At 32.5% G+C, this 26,817-nt stretch overlaps 1 protein-coding gene across 4 annotated transcripts in view; it reads right to left on the bottom strand.

The window, feature by feature from the left end:
- Positions 1–8,793: 8,793 nt before the first annotated feature.
- Positions 8,794–26,817, bottom strand: part of LOC145263869 (ATP-citrate synthase-like) — a 238,639-nt gene continuing 220,615 nt past the window's right edge. For all 4 annotated transcript variants that reach the window (XM_080120941.1, XM_080120942.1, XM_080120943.1 and 1 more), the window contains 6 exons: positions 24,767–24,917; positions 23,296–23,439; positions 19,514–19,627; positions 16,109–16,191; positions 12,240–12,316; positions 8,794–9,600 (listed from right to left, as the gene is read on the bottom strand). In XM_080120941.1, the coding sequence (XP_079977067.1) occupies positions 9,500–9,600; positions 12,240–12,316; positions 16,109–16,191; positions 19,514–19,627; positions 23,296–23,439; positions 24,767–24,917 (670 nt within the window). In that variant the 3' untranslated portion in view covers positions 8,794–9,499. The remainder of the gene's footprint in view (positions 9,601–12,239; positions 12,317–16,108; positions 16,192–19,513; positions 19,628–23,295; positions 23,440–24,766; positions 24,918–26,817) is intronic.

Below are 26,817 nucleotides of genomic sequence, written 5' to 3'. Positions count from 1 at the left end.
TTTGTATTGATTAATTTTTTTTTTTTTGCAAATTTTTTTTAGTCAACAAAAGTTGTTTTTTTTTCAAGAAAAGGTCAATGTTTTGGGGTTTTTTAACCGTAAATTGTGAGGTGGAAGTTTTTATTTCAAGAAAACTTGCAGTAAACAATTATTTTGTCAACAGAAGTTGTTTTTTTTTATTATAAAAGATGAATGATTTTTTTGCTAAGAAAACTTTAATTTTTTTTTTTTTTTTGTCAACAAATGTTTTGCCTCCGCATAAATATAATTAGATAGAAACACTCCCGATTGGTTCTGCATCCTTTCTTGTTTTGCTTCCTTCCACATCCGTTCGATGTGATTCGTTGTTGCCTTCGTCACAGGATCTACAAAACGCAGGCTATTCACAGACAGGTTATAGACCTTCCAACAGTTGGATACAACCGTGATCCCTGGCAGAATATATTTGTTTACTATTGGAAGAAGGGTTTTGGTGTTTCAGTTTGGAACGATTTGGTGTTTCAACATTTGGAAAAAGCCTGGCTTAATCCAGTGATTGTTGGTCGAGCCCAAGCCATGATTGACAGAAAATCCCGAGGATCTGGATTAAATACTGCAAGAGTGCAGGGTTTAAAAAAAAAAAAATGTTTACCTAGTGCATGTTGTGACAAGCGACTTGGTCAGATAGACCTTTTCGACCTACCATCTCACCTAAGTAATCTTTTCATACTTCATTATTTAAGTGACAAGCTATCCATCTCATTTAACCCTTATTCTCAATTACAATACATTAAAGACATTGCCAAGTCTGCTGCAAAGATGGTAGATTCCCTCTACCATGCTAGAAAATAACTCACACCTGTACTTATATCTCTACAAAGCCACCATTAACCCGAGATAATGAAAAAACAAAAACATTTACATTCTTCTACCGGAGGAATATCTTAGACAAGATCAAAAGGTAGGAATTGGAAAACCAGCATGCAAAAGCTGTGTGCACTCTAGCCCATAAAAAATGCCTGACCAGCCCTGTTGACATTTCCTGATAATGGTGTGCCAGGCAATTGGCAATAAACTATTCCATTGATTACTGTACAAACAATAACCCTTATCCCTGAGTGGCTTCTGGGCCTTGATAAGTGGTGACCTCCATGTAAAAAAACAAAACAAAAAAAAAACAGGTAATGCCTGGTAGAGGTGGTTGCATGTTTTAGTGATGCATTCAAACAGCAGACGTTACAGATGCATGGAGTATTGTTGCCCCATCCGGTCTGGTGCTTCAATCACTCGTTTCTCACTTTTAGAGTTAAAAAAGAAGTTTCCAATCTAATATATCCCACACTATTGTCACAATGTTGTCTATGCCCGTTTTACGAGTGTTATATAGTGGTTTCATTATTATTATTATTATTGTTGTTGTTATTGTTCGTTGTTAGGAAGTCTTATTAAAAGTGAGTCTTAGAGAGTCTTATTAAGAGAGATGTTGCGTTCTGTGTTCGTGTTATGAAGAGATTCATATATATAAAATGTTCATACTTAGAAGTGTAATAGAAGCTCTTAGAGTGAGGAGACAGTGTTGAGACAGACTTTGTGTTCACATTGTAGATATGAGATGTAGAGACATTGTGTATGTAAAGACATTTTAAAACACAGGATATATAAGACATATGACAATTTTACTTTACCTTTTGGTAGAATTACAACACAAAGACGACGTTTATAAAAACACATGATGATACGTTTATTTCTTCTTCGACCGGTCGTGGTTTTCTTAGTCAGGAATTCAAAGTTTTACATTCTATGTTTCAAAGGTGACCGTCTCACTTCCAGACGTTCGACTGTCCATCTCTGGACTCCAGACTGTCGTCTGTCATCCTTAGACTCTCCTTGCTTAACTCTAAAGTTTCTAACTATATCGAGAACTTCCCATTTTCCATGACGTCATACACATCTTAAAACATGTGTCTTCTTTCACGTGTTCTGAAAATGCGCGTCCAAAACATTTTCCTTTGTTTACAAAAGGAATTTTAACCTTAATTTCCAATATTTTAAAAACATGTTTATTAAATAATCCTATAGTTGCATTCCTCAATTCAATTTCATAACAGAATTGACAAATGCACATTCCTTTTCTTAAAACTATTTTATCTCTAAGCTAAACAATGGTTGGTTTTTACATTCCATTTTCTAATTCTCTCTCGTAATCTATTTCTAAACCTAATTTACGAGGTTCGAATTTCGTCTATTCTATTTCATTTTAACTAAATCTCTTTATTTTTATACTTACATGAAAAGGGGACAGCCCTTATCATGTAACACGAGTACTTTAATGGAATGTGTTTTGATGAACTCATAGCATTCGTATCCTCTAAGCATGTATACTCCTGACTAACCTGACAAGCAGCAAAATCCCACCCCTTTACTATTAAAGTCTCTAGATCCCAGAAAGCCTACTACTCTAATAGCTTCTTCCCTCTGACAACTATATTTTGGAATTTTCCCTGACTGTACTAACATGCAGAAGTTTAAATGTAATGTGAACAAACATCTCACTGATCAACTCCAAATAGCCCCATCTACCTTGCCTTGTTTGAGGGGTGGAAAAAAGGTATTTTTAGCATTGATAAGTGGTGATTTGCTGTTACGCTTGTTTGTTACAATTCAAACCTCTCTCAACCCACTCACCACCCACCTTCATGCCGTCTGGCACTGTATAAAAGGAACAAACAAAAATAAATAAATCCAACTGCTTTTCTTTATTAGAAGTTGTTTATTACCATTTCGTCTTGACATCAGCTTAAAAAGTCTCTCTCTACCACTGCGGGGCCACATGTCCATCTCCCCTGTCACACGTTTCCCTTTCTGTTCCACTGCCCACTGGCTTCTACTTTACATGTTCATCTTTTTCAACCACACCTTTCTTCTCCCAACCACGCGGTGTCCATTTTCTTCTTTTTCTTGTCGCATCAGCTCACACGCACTTCCTAATTTGCATATGTGCTTTTTTTTCGGCTACTGCTGCTAATAAACTTGAAAGCCAGCTATCTTACAGCTCTTGCTGATATTTTCCCCACACGCTCATACACTCTGTTACATATCTTCCCTTCCAAAATAAAAAAATTCTTTACAAAAATTTAATTAAACCTGCTTAAAAATTTCTTAGTGTATCGTCTGCTAGATATTTCCATTTTGCATTGTTTTCAGTTGCGTGCAAGCGATTCTATAAGTCACTCTGTCAGTCTGTCCGTAATACTTTTGTACTTGGCCTTTTTGGTTAAGATAAAAGGTCTTGTTAATATATACTGTTCTTAGCTTTTTAAGTTTTTCGAAGATCAAAGTGTAGTATCTGTTCTTACTACATGCTGTACTTATTGTGATATAAACTGGGGGATCACTTTTCTTTATTAATTTAATGTAAAATGATAACCCACTTTACAACCAGTCAGTCTCAAAGCCATCCAAGTCATTCTCCAGATCATTCAAGTTGTTTTTGAAGGATTTCAGTTATTTTTAAGCATTCAAGTCATTCTTAAGGTCATTCAATTCGTCATTAAAGTCATTCTAAGTCATTTATTTTTTATTTATTTAAGTCATTTCAGCCCATTTTTCGGTCATTTTAGTTTATCTTTAAGAATTTCATGTCAATCTTACATTCACTCATTCATTCATTACACGAGAGCACGCGACTAATGGCTATCGGCCTTGTTTTGTCAGAACTTCCTTTCCTTATTTATTCTTTCTTTTTTTTTTTCATTTGTAAAAATAAAAGAATTCCAACATATTCTTCCAAATATTTAAAAGCAACGTTTTTGATAAGGTTGAAAGGTTAAGAAAAAAAACAAAAAACTCAGCGAATTGTTTAAATAGCGACAATGCGTGTTTTGCCCCCCCCCCATTTTTTAGCTTTGATAAGTGGTGACTCAGCAAAAACTCAGTAAAATAAAAAAACAATAAAGAAAGACGAACAAGAAACGATGCTGGTTCAAAATTGATTTTATTGCTTCGCGAATAGAAGAGCATTTCAACTTGAAACATAAAACAAAGTTGCTAACGGAATTACATTTTTTTTCCTTTCAAAATAAACAGAAACCTGTCCAGGATATTAACCAAATTTTTATTGTCACATTTAATCAAACTTGGAATCTGAAATCCATGTATGCTTAAATTTAAATAATTTAAATATTTACGATTTAAACAAAAAAAAAAAAAAATTTTTTTTCGTGTCCATGCATTCCTAGATGAGGCTCTGTCTATCGGACCTGTGTAAATTAAATATTTCTCCTTTTTATGTTTGAAGTCCTTCTTGTCTTTTTCATTGACAACTTAAATTATCTTTACTGCCATGGATAAAACTTTATTTTCCGGAAGAGATTAAAAACCTTTCTCATAACATGTTTTTTTAAAGATTTTAAACTGTATTTTATAGTGCAGAATAACAATTTAAAAAAAAAAAACTTTTCAAAACAAGCTAACTTAAAATTCCTGAAATCTTAGATTTTAAAATAAAGTTAGGAAACAAAAAAAAAATTTTGCAATATCAGATAAATATTAAATTACAAATCGCCTTTGTATTTAAGCAAATCCATGATTACAATTAGCGAACAACAGATGACAACAACCCTTTAACACAAGAACAAGGGCTTCAGTTTATAGATAACTATATTACAATGAATAAGGACTTTTATTTGCTCCTGCTCCCCTATAATAAAATCTCATTTTTTAATTGGTTCAGCAATTGAAATTTTAACTGTTCCATGAATTTAAAATTTAATTGCCTCATCAATTTAAATTGGTTCATGAATTTAAATTTTAATGAGTTCAGCAATTTAAATTTTAATCAGTTCACGAGTTTAAAGTTTAAGCGGTTCATAAATGAGGGGGAAATAATGCAACTGGTTCATGGAGTTAAATCAGTTCAGGAATTCAAACAGTAATTGATTCCGGAATGTAAAAACTGCAATTTATGAATTTATTTAAAATTTACTAATTTGTAATCAGATCAGGAAAATTAATGGGTTCAGTGAATTTTTTAGATGAAGACTGTTTATATTACTTGTTTTGATCAGACTATTGTTCTCATCTTATTTGTGCAACATTTCGGTCGATGTAGCCTTCGACCTTCATCAGGCATGTTGGTCACAATCTTAGAAAAGAAAGGAGAAAAGTTACTGGCTTTGTAGATGATTTAGTATTCTTGGAGTTGTTTTCTTTTTTTTTTCACCCTGGTTTCGTATGTATGGGGAAAAAAGGGGAGATAATCCTGCTGGCAAACTTTATTAGAGTTACCTCCTTTTGTCAGCCAAATTAAAACCACTACAAAAAAAAAAAAAAAAAACTCCAAGAATATGAAACCATCTACAGAGCCACTAGCTTTTCTCCTCCTTTTCCAAGATGGCGACCAACATACCTGACAAAAGTCGAAGGCTACATCGACCGAAACGTTGCACAAATAACACTAAAGATGAGAACAAAAGTCCAATCAAAACAAGTAATACACACTTTAAACTAGTTATTTCTTATGAATTTATTACATGAGAAAATCTTTTTTAATCGGCAGTCATCAACTTGGTCCCTAGTAACCACAAATGAATGAATATTACAGTATAAATATTTTTACCCGAACCCGCTTGAGGTGACAGTGAATCAGTATATCAAATCTGAATGTGCACCATTGATAGTTTAGCCAGATAGACCAATTTCTTTCTTTATAATGGATCGTTAAGTATTTCTTGCTTTCATCAATAATTTTTATCAAAATAAATAAATAAATAAAAAAATATATAATAATGTTGCTGTAAATTCATTTGTTATTATTTCTAAATTGATCCAGTTCATTCGAAAAATGTTTTAATTTTAACTATATGGGGCAAGTAAAGTGTATTACTTTGTTACGAATAAAAAAAAAATTATTTAATTTGATATGGAGTTATTTCCCTTGAATAAAAAACTCGGCGGTCACTAATTTGGTCTTTGATGATATCTTAACCATAATGTGAAGTTATACGAAAATCAGAATATGCATCTTTAATAGTTTCTGAGTTTTATCTAGACAGACTAAAAGGATAGCTTTCTTTACTGAATAGATTATCTTCATTATTAATATTACTATCTTTATTACTATAATTATCATTATTAATATAATATCCTTATTATTAATATCATCATCATTATCACATGTGAATCTTTATCTGGCCTAGCATTTATGAGTTAAAGAAAAAATTCAAATATCAAAATCGTTAAGAAAATAAAACTTAAGAAAAAAAAAAAGAAGACGGACGATGACGGTTCAAAATTGAATTTATTGCTTTGCGAATAGATTTTTTTTTTTTTTTTTTTTTTTTTTGGTTTTCAGTTCGGAGACGGTGAATCAAGTTTGTTACTTTTTTTATGTGTTTGATTAGACAATCATTACTGCTTTCCACTAGAGTCGTCAACAACCCAAACACACAATATCCAGACAAACGCACACGCATAGAAAGAAAACAATATATCAAAACATACAAACACGCACGCATAGAAAGAAAATATATCAAAACATACGATGCCAAACACGCAGCCTAGAATCAAACATGCTGCCACATTTAACGCATAGTTTCACTAAACTTCTGTCTGCTGCATTTTACAGCGTGGATTCAGTTGTTTCCCTTCAGAGTTAACCTGGTTAATTAGAGCCTCCTCCACCGACTGATACAGATGATACGCTACGTGTAGACATATAATCGTTATAGCAAAACCCAGACTCCCTGGACTCTCTATAAAGGTGCACATGAAAATTATAGAGGTTTTTTTTTCCCCCCCTGCTTAAAAGCACAAATGAACCATATTACTTGACTTGGCTTTTAAAGTTTAATTCAAACGAGAAAGTACTTGCGAGTAAGATTAGTTTCACATTCCTTGGTCGTTCGGCTAGGAATAAGTGTTCACTAGATAGAGCTTTAAAAAAAAAAAAAAGAAGAAAAGAAAAAGGTACACCTACTCATTAAAAACGAGGCAGCATGTTCACTTCCAACCGGCATATTGGTCGTTATACCTATAAGATCATTAGATGCTTTCCATGGTTACACCTAGATTGACTAAGAATGTACTTACTTATGAGGGAAAAAAATAAATAGCATCCATCAAAATTTACAGAAATTCATGCAGAAGTTTTGTTTTTATAAAATAAATTCCACTGTTAGCCGTTCACAGAATATTGCCACAATCATCGACATCTCGTGAAAGTCAAGGGAGATAACTAAAAGATTTTGGAAAGAAATTAACCTTTACTTGATTATCCCCCATTTTATAGCATGATAATAGCAGATAAAAGTTGAATTTATTTTATAAAAACAAAACTACTGGATGAATTTCTGTAACTTTTCGGAACAGTAGTTATTTTGCCTTCATGAGTAAGTACAGCATAAAGAATTGTTGCTATTTTTTTTTAAACTGAAATTGATATTCAGCCTAGGTAATAAACATATATAAGCACTTAATGTTATTATTTATTTATTAATTACTGTTAATTGTGTAATGATTGTTGGCAAATCAAGTTTGGACAGGTATGAATCCATCTACTCTCACGTACGTTAATAACAAAAACAACAGAAACCTCTTTCTTTTTTTTTTTTTAATTACTGCATTAGCAATAAGAAAAAAAGAAGGGGTGTAAAGATATATAATTATATTTACCATTCCAGAAAAAAAAAAAAAAAATCAATTTAAGTGATTCAGAATTATCTCCCTTTGAAAAGCATAATTCTGGCAGCCATCTTGGATTTTCTATTAAGTTGTCTCAAGCAATTCAGTTTGTTCTCAATTCAGAAAAGATTTCTTTCACCTTTATCTAGTTCAACCTTGGAAATTTTATGCATATAATTTACAAGCTGATTGAACCCTACTAAGTCACCTCCAATACGTTTTTTTTGTATTACCATTCCTGTCAACAAATATAACTGAGTATTATCAATCATAGCTCTGCAAACGTTCGTAGACAACATAAAAATTAAAACAATATTTTTGAAGTTAAAATTGATTTTTTTCTGAAATAGCAAATATAATTAGTACAGCTTTCTTTTCCTCGGCAAAAATAAAAGCCGACTACAGTAAAAAGTTCAGTGAAAATTCCATACACTAACAAATATTGTGCAAATAACTATTATATATATATATATATATATATATATAAAATAGTTATGGAATTAATGATCCAATATAATGAAAATTATAGGTTCATTGATGCTGTTCATCTTTATTGTTCAAAGACTTTCTTAAGATTAGTGATGTGAAGAAAAAAAGAGAAATCACAATATGAAATATATGGTGCATTTATGACGCGAAAAAAACTTGTTTTTAGGGAGAGCAGAGCCCAAAAGATATTAAAATTTTGCACCTTGTTATTTCTTGTTAACATTTCTCTCCCTATATATATATATATATATATATATATATATATATATATATATATATAAACAAAAAAAACATTCTAGTTCATAAACACAACACATAGTTTAAATTTTAACATTTTGTTTAATTTTGAATAAAGTTCTTTACACAGACGCACCATGTTTTTCAAATTTTAACTAACTTATATATTATTAAAAAAAACGATACATAGTTATATATATTACTATTATAAAAAAACACACTGCAATACATAGATACTATATATCGAATTTTAGCATAAAAAAATAAAGTTTTTTTTATCATGTCATAGACGTGCTACATTTCAAATTTTAACTTCTTCACATCACCCATCTTGAGAAAGTCTTTGAAAAATAAAGATGAAATCACGAACATAAATAATTGTCGATTTTCCTTTTTCATTCAAATATACATATATATATATATATATATATATATATATATATTGTATACACCTACATTTTATTGATTCTGTCATTCTTCGGAGAAAAGGGTTGTTTGGTGAACATGCCACATCCCCTCCCGCCATGTCACTCCTATTCTTGCCGCCTCAGCCACGGTGGGGAAGGCAACAAAAAGTGTGATGGCGAGACACACGCACGCACACACACTATAAAGACACATATACTACAAACATGGACGCACAACAACTTCACACAGATCAATAGGAATGCAACTATTATTTCACATTACATCGGCTACAGACTACTCAACCTGGCCGACGAATGGCTGCAGGTTTTTGATACTCCAGGGGACGTTGTCGTCATCGGCGGAAGTGGTTGTGGTATCTTGTTAATGTCTACAGTTCCATTTAGTGCCAGCTCTGCATTTAAAGGACGTCGAGGGCTGGCAGAGTGGTTTTACGCCCTCATCCAAAAATAAGAAAAGGAAAATGGAGGAGGTAAAAAAAAGATGAAAGATAAACATTTTTTTCTCAGCAGAATAAAATTGAATCTTGGAGAGCTGGCGAACAGAAGAGAGGGCAAAAGGGAGAGTGAGAAAAAGAGAGACCAAAGAAAAATTAAATGTACCCAGGGAGCAGGAGGAAAGAGGGGGAAAAAAACTGGTATGGGTGGGGTAATCAGAGAGAGAAAGAGAGAAAAAAAAATTAATGACCCTACAGAGATTCTTGAAGGCTTTCTGGGAGAATATAAGAAATATCATCCCACGGGTGACGGTACAAGCCTTGTTTCAGGCGTTTTTGATCAAGATAGTGACCTGGGGAAAAAAAACAAATAGAATAAATTACAAAAAAATATACATTTTAAGAACTAAATAACAAAAACAAATGCCAAAAAATAAATTACAAAAAATAAATAAAACAAATACTAAAAAAGAAAAATAAATGAATTACAAAAAATGAAAATAAATTACAGAAAATAAATTACAAAAAAATAAATTAAATAAACTACAAAAAAATAAAACAATTTAAAAATAAAAAATAATAAAATAAATTACAAACAAAAGAAATAAATCACTAAAAATAAACCAAATAAATTACTAAAAACCCAAATAAATAACTAAAAAAAAAACAAATTATAAAAAAATAAATTAAAAAAAAATAAAACAAATAAATTACTAAAAAATAAAACAAATAAATTATTTAAAAAAAAAATTATTTACTAAAAAATAAATAAAACAAATAAATTACAAAATTTGGTTTTTGAACAAGTCCCACAAACACATATCTAAAAAAAAATGGAGTTATCAAAACTGAGACAGCGATATAGAACAAGATGGAGAAAGCAACAATCTTAGTAAAAACGATTGAAAAACACATAAATTACAAAAAAAAAAAATAAATGAAATAAAACAAATTACAAAAAATAAATAAAACACATAAATCACAGAACAATAAATAAATTACAAAATAATAAAGTATTTCTGAATCGCACATCTCTCCCACAGAAGAGACGTTGCGAGCCTATCTTTGTTTTATCGTTATTTCCATGGCAAGTGCTCGTCTGAGCTCCAATCTCTGGTCCCCCCTCGCCAATCTTTCACAAAAAACACCCGTCTAGCTGAAACCACTGTCAATAATTTTCCCCATTCTTTATCTGTGCCTAAATCAAAACGTAGATTCCATGAACAAAACTTCTTTCTTAGAAGTTCACGCCTGTGGAACTCTCTTCCGTTCGCCTGTTTCCCACCTGAGTACAACTTGGATGTCTTCAAGTCCAACATAAACAAATTCCTGATAAACCGCCACCTTAAGTAAGACACTTTATCAAATCTCCATTACTAACGATTACTACGATACTATCCCATAGATTACTGTACACGCAATAACCCTTATCCCTGAGTGGCTTTTGGGCCTTGATAAGTGGTGATTATCATGTAAAAAAAAAAAAAAAAAATGCATATTCGTGTATTCATTTTTGGCCGAAGGACCAAGCAATCATTTTACATCATTATTCTACTAACAACAGAGGGGACTTCACCCTCTTCAGATGTGCTCTTTCTTGCAGAAGAGACGTTGGTAATCCCACCGTATTTTATTCTTCTTTTCATCGTAGGTGGTAGACTGAGCTTCACTCTCTGTTCCTCCTTGTAACCCTCACAGATGCTGTTGTCCCACTAAAATTTGTCGACTCTCCCTCCTCCGCCCTCAATTTACAGTTCCCTGCAGAACTGATTTTGCAAAACCGGATGATCATGTGACGTGGCAGTACCAAATCATTTTCTTATTCTTTCCAGTGATCTGTAGATCCGACTCCTTATCAGAATGTTCTCGACTTCTCCATTCGTGATTTGGTCTTCGTACAAGATGTTGAGGATCTTTGAAAGCGTCTCCAATCTGGAGCCTATATTCTCATTTCGAGATCCGCAATAGTTTACGACTCACATGCAGACAGAAATATGGAGATGAGAGCACATCAGTTTGATTTTTGAGCCGAATGTGATCTTCCTATTGTCCCAACTGAGTTTGAGTTTGACCAGTGTCGTTGCTTGCTGTGAAATTCGTGCAATGATCTCTGGTTTGGATCCTTCATAACACAATGAAATGTGTAAATATATCCAATGAACTATCTATAAAAAGCCACACGCAACCCCACACAAATAGGAGTGGTCTCAGTAATGACAACAAGTGCAGGTTCTACCGCACAGAAGTAGAGAGTGAACCATCTGTTCTGCTGGGGGTGGTGGGGGGGGCTACTATACAATGCAGCACAATGGAATGGGTAGATGCCTCGACTAAACCATCTGTAAAAATTTGAATATCGAATGCAACAAAAAGTCCTAGGAACATGTTTACCAGAAAGAACAGTTGGAAATAAGTTAGACACCATCCACTATGACTACGCATAAAACTATTTATCTAAAAACGAAGCTATTAAACCTGACATAGTCCTATGGAACAAGACGGAGGAAGTAAAAATTAGGATTTCCAATGATCCTGGGTCAAACAAAGGTGAGAAGGAAAAGATAATTAAATAAAAGATGGTAAAAAGAAAAGGGGCTTACAGCACTACGTCCAAGGATGGGGGCAAGTCAGATTAGAGTAAGGTTTTTTTTTTATGATTAAATTTTGAGCCTTAGTGACCCCCCCCCCATTCCACAAAAAGAAAAATTCTATTACTATTTTTGATTGACAAATTTGACTTAGTGAATGTACCAAAAATAATTAACAGTTTCAGAACTTTAAAACTATGCAGGTCATTTGGCACAAGTTATTTGTTATATATTTTTTGATTGCTTATTTCTTGTTAACCATACTGTGAGAATGACTAACATTTTAAGCGACGGACACAAATTGCGGACAGACAACTTGAAAACCTACACTAGAGATGTGAAAGATATATTGGAAACAAATTAATCAAATGTCTGGATTAACAGAAGTGAAAAGTTGTTCTTACCAATAAATCCCATGCTTCGTCCAAGAACGAACAGACCATTCAGTGCTCCAATTTCAATGTATTCTTGGGCTTCCTCTCTAATAACGTGAACAAAAACAAAAAAACGGGAATGAATTATGGTTCTGAAATTTGAAATGATTAATTTATTTGTATTATTTAGATTCTTCGGACTACCTGTGGCATAGTGGATAAAATACTTGGTAAAATTCAGTTGTAAATTATGCTCTTCTGGGGATTGAAGGTTCAATCCTCAGTCACTCAAAATACTATTGCGAATTATTTAGAACATCTACTCGGTCATGGCTGACAGAACAAGGACACGTTATACAGTGGTTTAATAAAAGGGTTCTGTTGGAAATTCTGTGCAGATTCCAAAGTTCGGCAGAAAGATTCCCCAAGTTCAACAAGGTACACCTGAAGAAGGTTGGAGGTTACACCAATCGAAACGTAAAAATAAAACTATAGTAAAGTTTCACCCCAAAAATGTTATGCTTTAAGTTCTTTATATCTTCAAATATTTATTAAATGGTGTTTGACCTGGTTGTTTTGTAGAGGAAAATTGCTGCTTTTGTTCAAATCAGATTTCGTAGTCTAGTAGGGGATGCCCTTTTCTCTTCCCTGCAACCTCTTCCTCACAAAAGAGACGTTGTGAGCCTGTCTCTGCTTTATTGTTATTTTCATGGCAAGTGCTTGTCTGAGTTCCAATCGTCAAACTTTCACAAGAAACACTTGTCTAGCTGAAAACACCATCAATAATTTCCTCCACTATCTGTGCCTAAACCTAAACGTAGATTCCATGAACAAAACTTCTTTCTTAAGAATTGCACACCCGTAGAACTCTCTTCCGTTTACCTGCCGACTACAATATAGTTGTCTTCAAGTCTAACGTAAACAAATTTGTGATGAGCCATTCCCCTTAAGTAATCCAATTTACCAAATTTACACTTCTAACAATTACTATAATATTGTCCTTTTTGACTACAGTACACTCTTTAACCCTTATCCTCGAGTGGCCTCTGGGCCTTGATAAGTGTTGATTCCTTTGTAAAAAAGATGAGAACAGCAGCCGAAAGATTCCAAATACAAAAAAGAAAAAAAAAAAAATTAAGATTCTGAATAAAAAAAAGTTGAAACTTTTTAAAAACAAAACAAAAACAAAACATGATTAGGTCCTTGTTCAGAATTCCCCCTCTATTAAAAAACTTTTCTTTTTTTTTTTTTAAATTTATATGATTGATGGATTTTTTTTTTTTTTTTTTATGATTGATGGATGTACCGGTAATGAAAATAATCATGTAGTTTTACTTTTGACTTTTAAGAAAATCAAATTTCATGAGTAATAGAATAGCAGAAGTGTATTGTGTCAGCATCTTAAAAATAATCTCAAGAAACAAATTAGATAACTCAACAATAATTCAAACTTGTGAGATCCTACAAGTTCTCATTAATTGCATAAAAATATTTTTTTTTGGATAAAAATAAAACTGCACAATGAATTTACATAATTTTTGGAATATGACATTTTTGTTTCATCTCAGATATCTCTACAATTATATAAATGCAACTTTGTGTGTGTGAGTTTGTTCCTTATAGACTCCCAAACAGCTGAGCAGATTTTCTTCAGTTTACAGAACTTTAGTGTATAAGTCTGGGAGTGATCTTAGTAAGTTTTGTCTCAGAATACCCCTGATAACCGAAACCGTTATTTTAATTTATCTATCATCAGTAAAGCCATTTTTTCCATGTTGTTGCTTAGCAACAATGGTAGAACAATAGGCTATGAAAATTCTACTTTGGGTAAGTTGATAGCGTGTTTTTTGGGGGGTTCTTTTTGCAGGACGTGGTTTCAGCAGATAAATTTGTTAATTTTCTTTTCATTAACTACAAAGAATTTTATAAGACTTGAAAATTTGTTTTTTTTTCTTGTTTTTTTTGCAGTTTGTGGTCTGTAGGTCAAAACCCTGCAGATAAATTTCTTAATGTTTTTTGTTTTTTGTTAACTGGAAAGAAGTTTATATAAAATAATTTTATAAAAGAAACAGTAGGTTCTCTAGAGTGCAATGTAGAATAACAATTTTTGAACACAGTTACTGCATTGGAGGTATGTGAAGCTTCCTTCCAGGCGATTTCACGGAATTCGATGACAATAAAAATATAGGAGTGTGAAATATTCGTTGATCATCATTCAATCCCGGGCAACGTCCAGTCTCCCAGCTGATATATATATATATATACATACATACATACATACATACACACATCAAACAGATTTTTTCTTAATTTTTGTTTTTTAATAGAAGAGGAATTCTGAACACAAACCTATCATAATCATCATAATCAGTTTAACAACCAGTTTTACTTGCTGGCACATATTTGACAGCTTTTAGACAGACTTCTAAACTAACCTATCTCTGGCCAGGTATTTATATTTCTTTTTCCCAACTACATTCTTGTCAATTGACTGTTACATCAACTGTTCTCTATCATCATCATCAACATGACGATGAGGCACATACAAATGAATTTATCGACTAGCTGGACACCCGGTGTTGCCCAGTCGTACAATATGCTTAAATATGATAGTTCAATTTATACAGATTGCTTATATATTATTATAGAATCAATATATATTACGAGGAATAATTTGAAAAAAAAAAAATCTTTTTTAATTTTTTTTTTTTTTAATTGAAAAATAATGTCGTTCATCAAATTCTATCTGTGTTTGTTTACAATATCACGTTAGCTGATATTTTGGGCTTGACAATTTTAAACATAGTTTTTCTTCTCTTATCTACATTACACCAGGCAAGGGAAATAAAATTATTTCCCTGTAAAAATTCTTCTTTTTTATCTATAAGAGAAGAAAGACTATTTTTAAGATCGGATTTTTTTTCGATTTTTGATCCTTATCGAATGAATTTCTGTACAAAACATATCTAAGAACACTGCCAGACATATAAATTACTTTTGTGTGAAATTTGCAAAAGATAGGCTCATCTGTTTCGGAACCTAGGAGAAAACAACTTACACACACAAAGTGACTTTCATATAATAATAGAGATATATGTAGAAAAGTGATAACGTGTGTGTGAGGACACTTCTCAACCGAATTTTTTATCTATAGACTTGAAATTTGGTATATAGGGTATTCAGACATGTGGAAAACTTTTGAATTGGTTTTCATCTGGGAAAAAAGGGTTGCTAAAGAGTCAAAATTGAAAAATTGGTACATAGGAAGATGGGGGTCATCGAATTTTTATCTGTTTATCAACTGTTTCACGAATGCGCATGCGTGAGTCTTTTCCATGATAGATTCCTTATGTTAAGAATAAGTAGGTTTCAAAACATTTAAAAGATCGTGTCAAGCTGGCCTAATGGTTTTTTTTTTTTCATTATTACATTTTCACCCCAAACAGTGCCACTTTGATGTAGGGGGCTATCTACTATGTGACATAAGTTACAGGAATACTACGTAGGGAGTTGAGCAGCAAGATGTATGTTCACATTACACTTGAACTTCTGTATCTCATGGTTATGAAGTCACTGTCTTTAGGTTTTGGTTTCGATCTCAGCTCAAGTATTTTTTTTTTTTTTTTACACTATTATTACACGAAGTGAACCGTTTTGAAAGAAATCATAATACTCGAATGCACATGTCTCAGTATGAATTAAAATATAATATTTATGCGTATTTTACAGCTGGGCGACGCCGGGGCGACCTGCTAGTACATAAATAAAAACAAAAACATGTAGGGAGACCATATCCACTTCATTGTCGGTGAAAAAATTCAAACAGAATCGTCTTTCTAAAAAGTGTTCTTTTGCTTTTATTCAATTTGATGTATTGGAGTGTTGAAAGATCCACTTACCGAGTGAAACATCCACAGTTACGGAACAAGTCAACCATAGCGACGCCAATGAATCCATCCACGTTAAGAATTAAATTTGGTTTCTGGAAGAAGATGAAAAAAAATAAAATAAAGGAAACTAAGCCTAGGAAGAAAATGACGGTCAATATGGACTCCAAATATATTGGGGAGTCATTTTTTTTATTACTTCACATATATAGACGTGCCATAGCATCCGTAAAAGAGGTTCTGTTTGTCAGTTGGGTACTTGTACAGTTTAATCAAGACATTCAAAAATAAAAATATAGAAAAAAAGGTTATTTTGTACGTATCCGTTTTAGACTGAAGATCTCCGAAAAAAAATTTCATTTAATTTGATTAAGTAGTTTTTTTTTCACAGCGGAAAAAAACGTTTTTTTTTTTGAGAGCGTGTTGAAGTCAGCCATCATGGAAATTTTTAACACGCCATGTGGAGATTACTCCATGTAAAGCGCCGACACTCCCTTTTGCTAGTCGTTCCCACTTGAGACAGATGTAAGTTAACCAGGAATCAACATTTTCGACCAAACAGAAAAAAAATGATCATTATTACAACTATACATGCTTTGTAGAGAGTTACAAGCAGAAGAAAGTGTATAGTTACTTATGGCGGACCCTATTACAAATAACCATTAAAATCAGAATTATTTTATTCTATTTTTTTTTTTTTTGGTCAAATCTTTAAATATACAAAAATTTAAGTAGATTTCATTTTTAAACAAGCCAAGCATGCAGGGTCCCCCTCCATGAGTGAAAAATTTACTTTCATCATGATTAATATTTGTGCAAAATTTCAAAAAAGTCCAAGGTGTGGTTCTTGAGAAAACTGCAAACAATCAAACAAACGAACTGGAGTGAAATACTAGGTTCAATTCCTCCTCTGTCGGCAAACCAAAACTATCCAAATATTCAATAAAACGACAAAAATCTTTAAAAAATACAAAAAGCTAAAAAGAGAAAACACATAAAAATATTTGTCTTTGAAAAATTCTAAATCAAGGTCATCCCTATAACAAGCAATTATGCAGTTTTTATGCTTCAAGTTCTTTATGTCTTCAAATATTTATCCATGATGTTTAGTTTGCTTGTTTTTGTTGGCATATCAATCAGATAATTTACTGCCAAATCCAGTAATTTTCGAAAAAAAATGTGGTGCAACTTTACTTTAATGTGTCATCTGACCCAATCATGCAATTTTGAACAAAGACATTTCAGGGAAAAACATTTTTTTAATTACATGTCATGTCGAAATTAGTATAAATTCCAAAAATTATGAAAAATGGTCCAGTAGAAGATGTACTAGAGTTAATTTTCAGAGAAAAAGTGTGCAGTTTTTATTAAGAAGCAAGATAGCTGACTTGAAAGATAAGTGTCATTGTTGGAATGCAGTTATCTCCCCCTGATTTCGATCTTCTAAAGAGTTAATTTAACTTTGAAAAATTCTGTTTTTACTTATAATTATTTTTCTACCAGACCATTTTTTATAATTTTTGGAATTTATATTAACAATGGCATGACATGTAAGCACATAATGTTTTTCTCTGAAATGCATTTTTTGAAATGACACTATAGTAAGTTTCACCCCAAAAATGTTATGCTTTAAGTTCTTTATATCTTCAAATATTTATTAAATGGTGTTTGACCTGGTTGTTTTATAGAGGAAAATTGCTGCTTTTGTTTTTGGCATTGCAGAACATGATTGAGTTTTTCAAAGAGTAATGAAAAATAAGCATCAATGTTTGGTCAGGAAGCCAATATCTTCAGACAGCCTAATCTGGTAGTACCATGTATATTTGGTCTGGAATTATATGGATTGTCTATCTTTTACATTTAAACACTTGATGACACAACCAAAAAATATATCTGAAATTTAGATTCTAAAAATCAAAATTTTCACCACGATAAACTCTCATACAATTTAACTCTCATTCATTATATATTATTTTCGCCATAATTTGGAGACATTTCATTCTTGCATTGCTTCCCCTGTTTTCTAGACGGTGGTAGATGATTTGGCGTCCCCGACGAAACATCTTCCAACAGATATTTTAACTGAAGAAATTTATCACATTCTTAGACGAATTATTATCATTATTATTATTATTAATAGTAGTAGTATCAGCATTATTATTATTAGTAGTAGTATTATTATTATTAGTAGTATTATTATTATTATTAGTAGTAGTATTATTATTATTAGTAGTAGTAGTAGTATTATTAGTAGTATTATTATTATTATTAGTAGTAGTAGTAGTATTAGCATTATTATTAGTAGCAGTATTAGCATTATTATTATTAATAGTAGTAGTAGTAGTATCAGCATTATTATTATTAGTAGTAGTAGTATTAGCATTATTATTAGTAGTAGTAATAGTATTAGTATTATTAGAAGTAGTGGTATAACTATTATTAGCATCATTGTAATTGGTATTATTAGTAGCAGTAGTTTTGTTATCAAGAGTAGTAGTATTTGTATTATTATAAGTAGTTTGGCGTAAGAACGCTATTTTTCTGTAAAAAGTATGCTTATTTACTTTTACAAATGTTTCACGTAAATAAAGTTAACAATTACACGAAATAAATATTAAATAATATTTTAATTGAATAAAAATAAAAATTGTTCATATTGTTCCAATTATTTTCAAATAAAATGTTAATAATAAATAATAAAAAAAATAATATTATATAATACATAATATCTGTTGGAAAATGTTTCGCCAGGGACGCCAAATTATCAAATCACCGTCTAGAAAACAAGGGTGGTAATGCAACAATGAAACGTATCGAGGAATATGCCGGAATGCTTTTTTTTTTTTTATTGGAATCCTTTGAGATGAGTAATTTGTATATCTATTTGCAAAATGTTATCCTCATCTGGATAGAGATGTTGAATCTCTATGGTTTCAGGTGAGCGTTGTCTGAAGATAGCCGTTTCAATTCTATCCAAAACAGGCTAGAGAATAAGTTGGCAAAAACGTGGTAAAACAACAACTATGGAAGGCAGTAATTAATGAAGATAAAGTTAAGAGATTCAGCATTATTATCCCGTCGCGGTTTACAGTCTGACGAAAGCCAGAGGAATAGTTAGCCGAAACGTCGTGAAACAACTATAAAAGATGAGGACAATAGTCCACAAATAAATAAAATATCAGATGAAATCAAATACATTGGTCGTGGATTGTTAAATCTTAACAGGTCTATATTTAACATTGTCCTTTTTTTTACTGCTACCCAAATTGAAAGCTATTGTCACGACAACTATGGAAGGCAGTAATTCTTATCCTGTCGCGGTTAACAATCTGATGAAGGCTAGAGGAATATTTGCCTGAAACGTGGTGAAACAACAAGGGTGAAGATGAGGATAACATTCATCTTTTGCTTCCTTACCTTGGATGTTGTGATCTTCTCTACTTGGCAGGCGTAATCAAGCAGGGGATGTGCAGGAAAATGCTGTTTAACATAATCCTTCAGAATCACAACTCGCATATCTGGATTGTTCAACTGGGAAAAGGAACAAGCAAAATATTTTAAAACAAACAAAAAAAAAACAGCATTACTATAATGAAGATTTTGTGTGTGTTTTGGAGAAAAAAAAATTAAAATAAAATAGGAAATCTTGATATTCAGAATTTAAAATTTAACCGTTTAAAGACTAGACAAGTGCAAACAAAAACAAAAAAAATTCCCGGCAAAGAATCTTTTATGATTTGAAAATTTGAATTTAATTTTAATAAATAAATAGGTTTATTGAAAAAAAAAATATATATCTTGCACTTGTCTGGTTTTTACACTGCTAAATTTTAAAATTTAGAATGTTGCTTTAAATTGTTAGATAATAACATTGTTAAAAGTTAAATTAGTTATTATCTACAGGGTGGTCAAAAGTCAGGTAATTACACGTGTTACACAATCAGTGGTTAATCGCTTCCAGCGATTGATAGAGAGAAATGGATGACAATTAACAAAATAAACATATTTCATGTTTGTTTCATTTTATATTTCAATGTATGGTACTTAAATATACGTGTATTGCTAATATCATTTTTCTTTAAAATGTTACCTGACTTTTTGACCACCCTGTATATGTCTATCTATCTATCCAGTGATATTGTTAAAATAGTTTAGATTGGAAGTTATTGTTTAGCTGAAGGTGTTTACATAAATTAGTTAAGTTAAATAAACAAAATGACCTTCAACAGTTGTGTACGTGACAGAGGTCACCCATTAGGAGACGTGTGCATTTGATGATGACGTAACGCAACTGAGAGGTCAAGAAGATTAGATTTGAAGACTTTGAGTTTGGTCACAAAAGTGAACAGATGTGCTTCAAAGCCGGGAAGTAGGGCTGGAAAAAATAAGCAATGTAAACATGTAAGCAGACTCCTTGTGAAGACCACTGAGATACTGAAATAAATTTATATTTTGTAAAATATAAAGTTGTCATAATTTCTGTGGTTTCACAAGAGAAGAAAAAACAGGTCTCTCAATCGGTTATGGTGTTGGTCATTGTAGGTTTTATAACAGAGTCCAGCAGTGAAGTCAGAAAAACTCCGGAGAAAGAAAAGGTATGAAGCATATATTCTTTTTCTTATAAAAAAATCATACCTACAGTAATATATCCCTGTGTAATATAGGTTTTCATTATTATTATTATTATTATTATTCTTGTTGTTGTTGTTATTGTTCGTTGTTAGGAAGTCTTATTAAAAGTGAGTCTTGGAGAGTCTTATTAAGAGAGATGTTGCGGTCTGTGTTCGTGTTATGAAGAGATTCATATATATAAAATGTTCATGCTTAGAAGTGTAGTAGAAGCTCCTAGAGTGAGGAGACAGTGTTGAGACAGTCTTAGTGTTCACATTGTAGATATGAGATGTAGAGACATTGTGTATGTGAAGACATTTTAAAACACAGGATATATAAGACATATAATAACAATTTCACTTTACATTTTGGTAGAATTACAACACAAAGACGACGTTTATAAAACACATGATACGTTTATTTCTTTTTCGACCGGTCGGTGGTTTTCTTAATCAGGAATTCAAAGTTTTACATTCTATGTTTCAAAGGTGACCGTCTCCCTTCCAGACGTTCGACTGTCCATCTCTGGACTCCAGACTATCGTCTGTTGTCCTCAGACTCTCTCTCTGCTTAACTCTAAAGTTTCTAACTATATTGAGAACTTCTCATTTTCCATGACGTCATACACATCTTAAAACATATGTCTTCTTTCACGTGTTCTGGAAATGTGTGTCCAAAACTTTTTCCTTTTTTTACAAAAGGAATTTTAACCTATATTTCCAGTAACCTATATTTCCAATATGTTAAAAACATGTTTATTAAATTATCCTATAGTTGCATTCCTCAATTCAATTTCATAACAGAATTAAAAAATGCACATTCCTTTTCTTAAAACTATTTTATCTCTAAGCTAAACAATGGTTTGTTTTTACATTCCATTTTCTAATTCTCTCTCGTAATCTATTTCTAAACCTAAATTACGAGGTTCGAATTTCGTCTATTCTATTTCATTTTTACATTTAACTAAATCCCTATTTTTATACTTACATGAAAAGGGGACAGCCCTTATCATGTAACAATACCCCGCTGTATAACATATGTCTAGACGCCGAGTTGATACGTGGCTATACAATATGACACAATTTATATGCTTATATCCTCCTCCTCTAGCTATAGAACAAAATAACATCGGCCAAAACTACAACACGAAAATGCAATATGTCTGGTGTATAATTTGAACTATTCAAACTACTGTTCACATCTTGAGCGTTATTTTTATTTTATTTTTTTTTTTACAAAGAAGTCACCACTTATCAAGGCCCGGAGGCAACTAGGGGATAAGGGTTATTGCATGTACAGTAATCATGAAATAATATCGTAGTAATCGCTAGTAATTGAGATCTGATAAAGTGTCTTACTTAAGGGGGCGATTCATCACAAACTTGTTTATGTTGGACTTGAAGACCTCCAAGTTATTTACATGTTTCAGTCATAAGGACTCTTGCCATAGTGGATAAAGTACTTGGTAAAATTCAGTTGTAAGCTACACTCTTCTGGAGGTTGAAGGTTCAATCTTCCATGTGAGCAATACTCAAAATACAATTGTGACTTACGTAGGACTTGTACAATGTCATTGTTGCCGCAATGAGCACATGCTACTCATGCGGATTAAATAAAATGTTCCGTTCAAAATTTCTGCAGATTTCAGAGTTTGACAAGATACACCTGACAATGGTCTGAGGTTACATCGACTGAAACGTTATGTGAATAACACTAGATAAAAACAGCAGTCCATAATAATCCAAATACAAATTATCAATCCTCATCTCAAAAATTCAAAACCCTGTTTGACGTTAACTGTTTAACCATTTTAAATTTTTTTTATTTTATTCTAGCTTTTCATTATGGTGATAAATTTTTCATAATATTAAAAAAAAATGTTTCTTTTTTTTTTTTGTTAATAGAATTAAAGTATTATTATAGCTACAGAAGGTCACCAAGAGTTTTTCCATATTAAATATACCACATGGCCATATTATAATATTAAATATACCACATGGCCATATTATAATATTAAATATACCACATGGCCATATTATAATATTAAATATACCACATGGCCATATTATAATATTAAATATACCACATGGCCATATTATAATATTAAATATACCACATGGTCATATTATAATATTAAATATACCACATGGTCATATTAAATATACCACATGGTCATATTATAATATTAAATATACCACATGGTCATATTATAATATCCACATAAAATGGATAAACTTTACATTTTAAATTATGCTTTACTCATACAATGATAAAAAATGAAAACAGCAAAAATATTTTTATTAAAAGATAAAAACTAAAAGGAAAGATGGAGTAAAGAGATGAAAGGGAAAAAGAGGAAGAAAAGAGGGAAGGAAGATAGAATGGATAAAAAAGAAGTGAAAATGGAGAGAGAAATAAGAGAAAGGCAGAGGATAGAAAGGGAGAAAACAAATAGGTAAAGGGGAAAGGATGATAAAGGATGGAATGGAGAAGAAGAGGGGTAGGAACAGAAAAAGGATGAAAAGGAAAAAGAGAAAAAAGGAAATGAAAAAGATAGGAGGAGGAAGAATTTTCCCCGTGTTTCTTACGGATTTAACTCTGTGTCCAATACCCATGATTAACTTTCCTTTCTTCCTCATCGAGTTGACAAATTCCATTGGGATGAGGCTACTATCATAGGCTTCACTGAATTGTTTGGCAGCAGCATCCAAAGCACCGCCAAAACGGTCACCCTGAAACGATAAAAATTTAATACAAAAAATATACACCAAGAAAACAGAATCAGGTGCGATGTCCTCCAACAAGTCATTATGCAGGTCTACACGAAAAAAGAGTAAGGATCATGCTGTCTGTTATCGATCCCAGAGAGACTCTGGATTGAACCTTGATCAAACTTCCCAGAAGAAAGAATCATTTTTTTTGTACAATGACAAGAACCATGGAGATGTTCATTGTTTAATAAACATCAACAAAAAACTATTAAAAAAATTTAAATAAAGAAAAGGGTGCAACTTAACTATAGTGTTTCATTCAACCCAATCGTGTATTTTCAAACAAAGGTATTTCAGGGAAAAACATTATTACATACTTACGTGTCATGTCGAAATTAATATAAATTCAAAAATTCATGAAACATCATCCAGTAGAAGACGTGCTAAAGCTAATTTTCGGAAAAAAAGTGTGTAATATTTATCGATTTATCGAGAATACGCAAGATAAGGCGACCTGAAAGCAGTTTATCTCCCCCTGATTTCAAGCATCTAAAGCGTTAATTTACAGTGAATGATTGCAAGTTTGAAAAATTATGTTTTTACTTGTAATTATTTTTCTACAGGCCCATTTTTCATAATTTTCGGAATTTATACTAATATTGGCATGATATCTACGTAAGTACTGTTTTTCCTTGAAATGCATTTTTTTTTTGAGACGCTATTGCAGTAAAAAAAGAAAAGACAAAAAATGAATACTACCAGACAATTCTTTAATAAAACCAATAAAATTCCGGTAGTTATGTATCATATCGCTTTTCAATAAAAAAGCTCAATAATTAAATGTTTGCAGCCATTTAACTTTTCCATTTGGTCTTTTTTAAGAAAGAGATTCCGGACCCATCAGTCTCACTCACAGAGTCCCAGGGCTCCATGAAGCCCACTTTAGGAAACCCTACTCTACACACTAACGTCCATTTTTTTTCTGTAGAGGCTATGTTTGTCAGTCAACTGACCAATCCGTCTCCTTGTTTTGGTCTTTCCCAATCTGGTCCAATCCACAACCTGCGTCCAACTTGTAACTGTTGCAAATCCGAGACTATCTGCAAACTGTTTCCAACACACCTGGTGTGAGGGAAGATAAAACAAGATGGTGTGAGAGCCAAGAAGACCCGACAATATATATATATATATATATATATATATATATATATATATATATATATAACAATAATGAACCCTTGGATGGGGGGTATTTAATAAAATGCTAAAACAATTTCTACTTTAAACAATTCAGTGTATACAATCAATTGAACAAAAGTTGTTGCTATTCTTTTCTGAAAATACTTACGATAGTAAGAAGACCGGAGGCAAGTGCAGAGACGAGATCTTTTCCAGCTCGGGTGCAGACGATGGCGTTGTGGGCTCCGGAAACAGCAGGGCCGTGGTCAGCAGTTACCATCAAGCACATTTCAATAAATTTAGTCGCATATTTCGGCAACCTGAAATTAATTACATTTAATGAACAAAGTGATTCGATTAAAGTTTTTCGGAAATTTTTTTTAAAAATAAAATGATTCTGAAAAAGATTTTTTTTTTTTTGTTTTTTTTTAAGCTGTATTTTCACCCCAAACAAGGCACAGTACCACAAAGTCATAAGGGATTACTATTTGGGACCAGATTTGCAGGGATACTATGTAGGGAGTTGAGCAGCAAAATGTCTGTTCACATTACACAAGTGTACTGACATGCAGAAGTTCTTAAACTTCTGCATGTCAGTACAGTCAGAGAAGCAGGGACCCTGGAGGGAATTCCTAAGTCTAGCAGCTTGAGAGAATAAACTATTTGAGTAGAAGGTTTTATGGCATTTAGGGGATCTCTACGGTGTAGGGGTGGGATTTTGCTGCTTGTGTGTGGGGGGGTGGTTTACAAGTGCTTCGAGTTCATCCAAGCACTTTCTATTAAAATATTTGTAAAACAGGTAAAGGGATGGCACATTTCAATGATGGGACAGAGGTTGGAGTTTGGTTGACAGTGCGGGACCTATTAGGTTTGTCAGAGGTTATAACGTCCAAAACATGAGAATAGTAGTCCCTTATGACTTTAGAAAACTCAAGATGAGAACAGTAGTCCGAATAATTCAAATATGGACTAATTCTGACCCTAGTAAAAATTCAAAACTATACTTTGTGCAAGTGAAATGAATGCGCATACCCTGTCTCAACCAACGTGATTTGCATCCTCCCTGGATATATTCCCGTCAGTAGCTAGACTCCACAGTGGGTTATGGCACACAAAACTAGTGAATAATTTTTTTTTTTATTGTTATTAGGAGAAAAGGGGGGGGGTGAAATGCTCTTTTTGTTAGGTTTTTGCTGTGGCTTGCAAAGAGGTGTCTTTTAAAGGAATATGCAAATCAGTTAAGCTTCATGCAGTCGCTCGCATATCCATGACCGAGTATATTAAGAAGTCTATTTCAATATTGAATGGAAATGACACTAACCCTATGCAGGCTTAACCGACTTCCTCCAAAGGAGGAAGTTCCATGGAAGTATGAAATTCACAAGCGGTCCCCAGTCACATGTATATCCCCGTTAGAGAAGATGTTAGTTTTGGTTTTTGCAATTTTTGCAGAAACATGTTGACATCCTCCTACAGCACCTGAAATTCCCAATTCTGACCAGAATCAACATTGCTTAACTTTGCCGATCTAATGAGAATCAGTGTTTCAACGTGATTAAGTTGCATATATCCGAGCTGTGCCATGAAGTGATCTATTGATTGCAATTTTTAATTCTCCTTTGAAAGGGTTCTCACAAATTATCAGAAATATATAAAGAGTTCACCATAACCGACTATAATTTTATCTCAACATATGTAACACGGAAGAAATGCACAACTGTTACAGAGAAACTAATAAAAACATTAACTTTTTGCTCTCCATACATTTTGATCTTTCAGAGACTGAGTGGCATATTTTGGCGCTTGAGCAACGGCAGCTCGGATTTGTTTCTTAAGTTCGATGTTGATGTGAAAATATGGTTGGTTGGTTGTTTTTGTTTTACGGCATATCAGCCTTTTTCAGGTTATTTAATGCCGAATCCAGTTATTTTGAGGAAAGATTTTTAATGGAGTATATTTCTTTTTTTTTAAAGTCAGATTCTATTTAACCCATAGTTGGGACCCTAACAGGTACTACCACTCCGGGTCAAAGTGGACCTGGGAACAATGGCAATTAAAGGGTGGCTCCACACTCCCCAAGGCCCGCAAGGTGGGGCCTCACCATCGGATATAGTTTTAGGTCATATCCAGGACCTATGAAAATATGATTTGATGCTTTCGAATGACACGTGAAATAGAAGAGCAAAGTTTACAAACAAAAGAAAAACATTTAGTTATTAA

The sequence above is a fragment of the Euprymna scolopes genome, chromosome 39 (assembly GCF_053919585.1).
Source record: "Euprymna scolopes isolate OS-2025 chromosome 39, ASM5391958v1, whole genome shotgun sequence".
Lineage (NCBI taxonomy): Eukaryota > Metazoa > Mollusca > Cephalopoda > Sepiida > Sepiolidae > Euprymna > Euprymna scolopes.
The sequence above is the reverse complement of the archived record's forward strand: the minus strand, read 5'-3'. Positions and strand labels throughout refer to the sequence as shown.